General features: G+C 38.6%; 1 protein-coding gene across 2 annotated transcripts; it reads left to right on the plus strand.

The window, feature by feature from the left end:
• Positions 1-1,265: 1,265 nt before the first annotated feature.
• LOC133916753 (polyadenylate-binding protein RBP47B'-like) lies at positions 1,266-6,082 on the plus strand. Of its 2 annotated transcripts, none has more exons than XM_062360572.1 (8): positions 1,266-1,519; positions 2,615-3,098; positions 3,197-3,273; positions 3,346-3,476; positions 4,193-4,289; positions 4,494-4,643; positions 5,525-5,625; positions 5,711-6,082. In XM_062360572.1, the coding sequence occupies exons 1-8, from the start codon at positions 1,397-1,399 to the stop codon at positions 5,799-5,801; spliced, it is 1,254 nt and encodes a 417-aa protein (XP_062216556.1). In that variant the 5' UTR covers positions 1,266-1,396; the 3' UTR covers positions 5,802-6,082. The 2 variants fall into 2 exon arrangements, with proteins under 2 accessions (XP_062216556.1, XP_062216557.1); XM_062360573.1 differs by having other exon boundaries at positions 4,497-4,643.
• The last annotated feature ends 2,197 nt before the right edge of the window (positions 6,083-8,279 follow it).

Consider the following 8,279-nt stretch of genomic DNA (forward strand, 5'->3'; position numbering starts at 1 on the left):
CACGGTGTTTTTGCCTGTTGGTCTGCATTTCTTTGCCATGAGCTTGCTACTGTCTATTTGTCCATTGGATGAGACTCACGCAATAAATCCTCTTTACATACATTTGAGGTTTATTACATATTTACATTGTCTTTTGTGTACATATAGCTTTCCTGTCTATGCCTGCAGCATTTGTCTATGATTTTTTGAAACAGTGTATTTAAATGGTTAAACAGTACATTCAAATTCGTATTACATCTAGTTTTGTAGAATTAATTGTGAATAACAACACAATACAAATAATTTTTAAAACAGACATTAGATTTGAGTGAAAAACAAGTTCAAAGTTTGAAAATACCCTGAACCACGTCTCACCACGCAGATGGACGGGGATCCAGTGGAGTCTCTCCTGCAACTGCAACTTAAGGACTGCATGTGAACTCGGCCATCCGTTCCAATGACGAGCGGTCTAGATTGATTGCTACAGTATATATGCTACAGTGATTTTGCTACGTAAAAATATGTACATTGCGTTGCTACAATGTTTTGGACTGAGCTGGGCCTCTGGATTTGCATCCGGTCAACCGCCGATGCAACTGCTTAAGGGCCTGTTTGTTTCAGCTAAAGATTCTGAAAAGCAGCTTATAAAAACTGGATTGTTAAAAGCTGGATTGTGAAAAGCTGGATTGTGAAAAGCTTTTAGACTGTAGATTCTAAAAAAATTTAATGAACAGTTTAGTAAAATAGACTTTCACAATCTATCAAAAGCTGAGAAAAACCAGCTTCTCATATTATCACAATCCAACCAGCAGATTTTAAAAAGCTATAACCAAAAGCTGCCTGTTTGTTTCAGCTTCGGATTATAAAAGCTGAAAGCCAGAATCCGAAGCTGAAACAAACAGGGCCTAAGTTGTAGTCATACTAGCGACTATTCCTGTATCCCATCCAGACTATGCACCCGCTGCACTTATCATAAAGAGCCATATCACCTGATTGATATGGTGACCGTTTTATTTTTATTTTTATATTTTTAAATTGAAAAATATACGATATCAGTCTAGATGTACGATTTTCCAACGACGATAGAAATCTAGAGGTGCGATTTTTCAAAATAAACACATTTTTTTACAAGTTCTCGATTTAAAAAATATAAAAATAAAAAACTCCTGAATTGTCGACCAGTACATATAGGTTTCCCGCAGCTCATTAGTAGTAACAAAATCAGCCCACCAAACATGGGCCGAAAAGGCCCAAAAACACGTAAAATTGGTTCAGATTCAGATTAATTAAACAGAAAAAAAGGGAAGATGAACAAGAGAGAGAGAAAGGAGCCGCACTAGACCCGAACCCGAGCCGACCAACTTCGTCCCCGCCGCTCCTCCGACCCCCAAGCAGCCCCGCTCCGTCCTGCCGCTCGATGGCGGCGGCGCCGTACCACCAACCGACGAGCCTGGAGGAGGTCCGGACGCTGTGGATCGGCGACCTCCAGTATTGGACCGACGAGAACTACCTCTACGGCTGCTTCGCCCACACCGGCGAGGTAGGTGTCGTCGTTCAACATGTGCCTCCCCCATGCCGTGCGTTGCGCCCCGATTAGGCAGCTGTCTCTTTCTAGGTTTTGTTTGGCGCGCAGTCCTAATCCGGCGATTTGAAGCTGGGTTAGTTAGTCTGATCGAGCGGTTGCGTTGCAGCGGGGTGGGTGAACTCCTCAGGCGAGTTAGCGTTTCCAGCTCTTCGATGCTTCAAAGTCCACTTGTAGTGGTTGCTATTCGTTCGGTTTGGTTAGGGTAGATACGTAGATTGACGACCGTGTACTATGTGTGTGCTATTTTGGGTGGTAAGGATTTCATGGTCCTAGGGTTGTGAAGCAGCCGTTTTTCCTTTTTGAAATTCGCAGTAACAATTGTGAATTCGAATGGTCACATGCTTCCTTCTGTATCAATTAACCAGTTTCTTATAAGTAGCAACACGGCTGTTCTTATGAACAGTATTTATTGTCCAGGCGACCAAACCTGAGCCTGAAGACTCCGCGCAAGTTAAGTACAGGTGTGCTGTTGTTGGACAGATGCATGCGTTATCTGAGCGAGTGAAGTTATCCACATAGGTCTTTTGAAATATGTCTTCACGATAGCAATAGTGGGTTCTTTTGTTTGCGTCTTGGTAATGTTCTAGGCCTATTTTTTGGATTTTCTTGTAGGAACGCATTGAGCTGTTTTGGGTTTGTATGGAGCGACATTGGTAGGATGCTATTGCGAACTTACTTAACTTGGAGTTGCTTAACAATCAATAAGCCTTAAGTTTCTAAGTATTGGGCGCGTCAGCACAGAAAAAAGTTACATAAATAAATTATCCCTTGACAACCGTTTGAGTTAACACAACAAGCATCCAATAGTTGGATGTCTGATCCATGATTGTTGCCTTATTGGCTTTATTTGCCAATGAGCTGATGATAGAAGTATGCTTTATCGTTTAACATTTGCAACATTATCCGAACATTGAAAGTGTCATGTTGATTTCAATTGACTATACTTCTTAAGCATTTTTTGTGCTGTCAGAACTCAGAAGAGTTTTCTTTCTCATGTCGAGTATTGGATTGAATTCATTGTACTAAGGCTGGTATTCTTTGGAAGGGCAGGTACAATCTGTTAAAATAATACGCAACAAACTAACAAGCCTTCCAGAGGGTTATGGTTTCATAGAATTCATTTCGCATGAAGCTGCTGAGAAAGTTCTACAGACTTACAATGGCACACAGATGCCTGGAACCGAGCATACGTTCAGATTGAACTGGGCCTCTTTCGGCTCTGGTGAGAGGCGTCCCGATGCAGGACCTGATCATTCGATTTTCGTAGGGGACCTGGCACCTGATGTCACAGATTACTTACTACAGGAGACTTTCCGGGTGAACTATCAATCTGTTAGAGGGGCTAAGGTTGTCACAGATCCAAATACTGGGAGATCCAAAGGATACGGATTTGTAAAATTCGCAGATGAAAATGAAAAGAATCGTGCAATGACAGAAATGAATGGTGTGTACTGCTCAACAAGACCTATGCGGATAAGTGCTGCAATACCTAAGAAATCCACTGGCTCACAGCTTCAATATCCAGCTGCTAAAGGTAATGAATTACTTGTAATATTCTATTTTATGATTTACAGTTTGATTCTTCATTTTATTGTATTTGTTATAACTGGCTTGCTTACATTAAATATGTAGCGATGTATCCAGCAACAACTTATGCAGTTCCTCAGCTTCAGACAGTTTTACCTGATAGTGATCTTACAAACACTACTGTAAGAACCCCTATCATATTGGCAGCCATTTTCTTTGTTGACTATGAAATTTACCTTGGGATACATTTGCAGATATTTATCGGTAACTTGGACCCGAATGTGACAGAAGATGAGCTGAGGCAGATATGCGTGCAATTTGGGGAGCTTATATATGTGAAAATTCCAGTTGGTAAAGGATGTGGATTTGTACAATACGCTTCTAGGTAAGTGCTTTAAGAAAATTCCGTTTTTTGTATTTCTTGTACTATAATTTTACAGAAACAAGCATGCAAGTTCTTAGTAGCAACTTTCCAAGACACGGGAGGCTCTAACCATAATGCCTCATGGATAGTTTGTTAAGTTACATTTTCAGATTGCTTTACTGCCCTATACTATGCTCAGAATTTTTTTGTAAAATGCACCATTTTAGTCATTCTTATCAGCATTTTCGCAAAAAATTGTCAACGTGGTGATAAGAACTAACTATTGTCTGGAAAAAAATATATCTTGCTCAAAATCGACAATTTTCAAAGGTTGTCACCTTCACCTTTGAAAATTGTAGATGTTGGGCAAGATATCTGCCTTATATATGCCCAAAATCCAAATCTCTTAGCAGCGAAAAATTATATATGCCTGTCATGGATACTCGTTTTGTTACTTTGCATTGTTAGGCACGTGTATGCTTTGCAGGAAAAACTAAGAATGTCACCGTGTAGTGCTACCTTTCACCATCCATAACTGAGTAGAGGAATAAGCATTTTAATTGTTGTTGTTGTTGTGTATATATGCCTATAATTGTTGCACACTATATATATTCTTCCTCTTCAACAGTGTATGACTTCTCTGGTGGCGCCTGTCTTTGCTAGCATCTTTGTTTTGTTTACATAATTAAAAGATGAATATATGATGCATTCACCATTAACAATAATAACTGTTTCAGGGCATCAGCTGAAGAGGCAGTACAACGTCTTCATGGCACAGTGATTGGCCAACAAGTAGTTCGGCTTTCATGGGGCAGAAGTCCTGCAAGTAAGCAGGTATATATATCTCATTAAATTTCAACTGCACAAACCTCTGATATTCAGTAAAGATCTTCAAACTTAGATGTTCGAAAATTTACTGGAGGCAGTCTTGTTAATGTGGTAGTCTGCACTTATGAGTATGCTAACGAAGATTTTACTCACTTAGATCCACATAATAGTGTTCTTGGTCTTACTCTTGTGTACATTTTGCCTTGGCAGCAGGATCCATCAGTTGTCTGGAGTCAGCAAGCAGATCCGAATCAGTGGTCAAGCACTTACTATGGCTATGGGTACGATGCATATGGATATGCTCAGGACCCGTCATATGCATATGGTGCTTATGCAGGATATAGCCAGTATCCCCAACAGGTAAGGATTTAATCCAAATTGCGTTCATTATACTCTTTCTAGGTTTCTGTGCTGTATGCTTGTGTATACAAGAATGTACATTACTTGTGCATTCTTCAGTAAGTTGTGGATATGGACACCTGAAGCCTATTAATTTCTTAAAATTTCTGTTGAACTATGTCACTATACAATGCACGCTCATGTAAACCAGATGTAGGATTTATATTTCCAGAAGTAAAAATTGCATCCTTATGAATTATCAATTACTAACTAAGTGTCCGTGTGTTGCAACGAAAACACAAATATTAGACGCGGTAACATCAAACACAAACTCAAGGTATGGAGATGTGAATGCACTATAGGAGTGTCGCTGGATGAATATGTCAGGAGCGATGCCGTAGTTTAATTTCAGATGGGATTCAAAAAAAGAAGAGATTATCTGCTAATTTTTCTCATAATTTCTTCATTTATTTTCATTAGTAAAACGAGTCTCATATCTGTAGTTAGTAACGAGACGGGAAGGCTAGAGGACAAAGGAGGATGGTAGAAGTGGGTAAATTATTCGGATTTTAGAGGTTTTTATTATATGTGAGGATAGTGGAGGAAGAGGTGACGCGGGAACTAACTCGTGTTTTATATAGTAGAAATGTAATTCATTATCAATTATGTAATCTATCATATTGAATAGAGGAAGGATTTTGGGCTGTAGAATGTGCATTTGTTGAATTATCTGTCTTCTTGCAAGTTTGTACCGACCATATTTTCATGCTTCCGTTGTAAGGAAGTGATTTGTGTTGCATACCCCCATGGTCTCAGGTTTCATAGTAAACAAACGATTTCTGGATTTGTGTCTGGCCATAGTTGTTCTCGTATATTATTTGATAAATCTCGCAATCTTGCAGGTTGAGGGAACTGGGGACGCCTCATCTGTTGCTGGTAGGCATCCAGGCATGGAACAGAAAGAGGAGGCGTATGATCCGATGAACATACCTGATGTTGACAAGTAAGTACAGTCGCATTTATTCTCATTCCGTTGTTTCTGCACAGGTGTGTAACCCATGCTCCTCTTTTCCCTCTTTCGATCTTAGGCTGAATGCTTCATACATGGCTGTGCATGGTAGAGCCATGGTAGGGCGGTCCTTGTGGTTGAAGACAAACCCGTTGCCCCAGCCGACTTGAGTATCCATCCATCGTTTGTTGTTGCCTTCTCTTTGAAGACTGCAACGCCGATAGACGCAGCTGGGTTTCCTTGCAGATGATTTTATTGCCCATTCCCAGTGGACGGTACTACCATAGTAATCAATCATCTAAACGGAGACACTGGCAGGCTGATTGACGACTTAATGTATGTTTGAGGACATCACATGTATACCTAGCATGTCTTTTTCTAGGCTTCTTAGTATTATCAAGATAATGTTACGAGGCTTTGCGATGAAAGACATCCATGTAGTTCCGTTTTTCGTCCGGGTCCTTTCTGCTGTTTCGGCCTGGATTGCGGTTTCCCTCGATTTGTTTGGTTAGATGTACCAGTGGTGGATGGGGGCCGCTTTGTCTAAGTTATTGGGCTTATTTGGGGTTTGGTTAGGCAAGGATGTACAGAACCATCAAATATTCTCTCAAAAACTAGATGAGCTGATCCCTCAGAAAAAGAAGCAGGACGAGTCCAGTGAGGATCACCCAGTCGGATGAACAGTATCCATCTGTTTTTATTTTTTCCTCCTTTTTCTATTTGGACAGTGGGATTACCGTGCTTTAAAAATGACAATTTTTTTATAGGTTTTATAATTCATGATGAATCTATTTTAAAAGGATTCACCTGAATATCTTGTAGATTTCAAAATTAAAATATCTAAAGAGGGCTACTCTAGAAATTCAAGTAATTTTTAAGGTCTAAAAAAATTCAAAAACAGAAAAAATCACTAATATTCCTCTCATGTGACGTAATAATTTCTAAAATTATTTTGAACCTTAGTTTATTTAGTGAAAAAATGAGTTATTTTCCAATGCTCTATTTATATGTATTTTTATCATTTTATACGATATTGTCTTTTAATTCAATTTGAATTCGGACATGTACAAATTCATCCAAACACTTATAAAATACATATAAATATGAATATGCACAAATTGAGATGTTCATTAAAAAATTATCACAATCAACTCAGCTCATCTCATCTTATCCATCCAGTCAAACAAAAAATTAACTCATCATATCTGTCCTAACCAAATAAAAAATTTGATCATATCATAAAAAATATAAATAACCTTATCTCATTTAATCTCACCTTTTAACTAAACGCACCCTAACATAGCTCTATCTCCACTTGATATCTGGTGGCTTTTCATCATTGTTAAACCAAAATGACTGAAACGTTCAGTACTCAATCCTGCATTTCTGGCAGCAGCATATCTCAGTCGCATCTCAGGTGGCACCTGCGATGGTTCTGCCATGGAACTTTCCACACAGTCCATTGCTTTGGCCATCCATGTGTCGTGCAACTTAGCTACCGAACCCTTCTGCTATAAGAAAAAGTACATTTTACTCCCCTCAACAATCCAATTTGTCTATCTAACCCCTCAACAATATTGTGGTTCGATTTAGTACGCTCAACAATGCAAACCAGCTCAATTAACCCCTAACCGGTTTCTGACCCTATTTTACTGACGTGAAGCTGTTTTGACCGATCAAACCCATCTTAGCTGCCAACTGAGACATCCAACGCAGGCGATGACCCATCTTGCTCTCAGCTTTTTTATTTTTATATTTTTTTCAATTAAAAATTTAAATAAATAGATTACTCGGGAAAAAAATTACAAAACTAGACGCCTACCACCCTCTCATAGGACGGTTAGGCTCTTACCGCCTTCTGAGAGGGCGGTAAGCAGTCCCACTAAAAATTCAATTTCCTCTCCTATCTTCTCTATTCAAAACAGTAATGTTCTATTGCTCTAAAAATCCTAAAATTTTTTGTACGTGTTACATAATCCATGTGCAACCCATTTTAATTGAATTCACCCAAAAATCCTGTGTAGAATTTAAACTAAAATTCTCTAAAAAAAAAAGCTACTTTTATAACTTCTAGCAATTGTTAGGGCCTCAAATAAATTTCTAAAAAACTGGTAAAATTCACTAATAATCTTCTTATGTGATATTCATTTAATGTAAATTCAATATCCAATGATGAATTATCTATTATTCTTTATTGCTCTAATATTAATGTATCCTCTAGTTTCACTTGTGAGTTTAATCTTGTAGAGGAAATAAAAGAGCTCAGGGATCAAGTTAATTCTTTGAAAAAAAGAATTAATTTGGTGCTTCAAAGAGAAGACCACTCTAGATGAGATGCTTAAAGATAGAAGACATCCAAGAGACAAAAGTGGACTTGGATTAAGTTCTAACAATAACAAGTCTAACAATGTCAAAAAGAAGGGTCAAGATCAAAAGAAGACCACCACACTCATGACTTGCTTCAAGTGCAAGAAAGAGGATCATCATGTTCAGGATTGCCCTTTGAAGAAGAAGAAGAAGAAGAGATACTTGATCAAGGAACAATAATACAAGAGTTCTATTAAGAAAAAAGATCCATCATCAAGAGATCAAGGAAATTCTCAACATGATGATCAACATCAAAAGAGAGGCCTCAAGCCATTTCAAGA

Source organism: Phragmites australis, chromosome 4 (assembly GCF_958298935.1).
Source record: "Phragmites australis chromosome 4, lpPhrAust1.1, whole genome shotgun sequence".
In the NCBI taxonomy this organism is placed as follows: domain Eukaryota; kingdom Viridiplantae; phylum Streptophyta; class Magnoliopsida; order Poales; family Poaceae; genus Phragmites; species Phragmites australis.

Coding starts and splice junctions, on each gene's coding strand:
- LOC133916753 (XM_062360572.1), top strand. CDS start 1,397: ATGGCGGCGGCGCCGTACCACCAACCGACGAGCCTGGAGGAGGTCCGG. Junction 3,099..3,196: donor TCAATATCCAGCTGCTAAAG/GTAATGAATTAC, acceptor TTAAATATGTAG/CGATGTATCCAGCAACAACT. Junction 3,477..4,192: donor TTTGTACAATACGCTTCTAG/GTAAGTGCTTTA, acceptor TAACTGTTTCAG/GGCATCAGCTGAAGAGGCAG.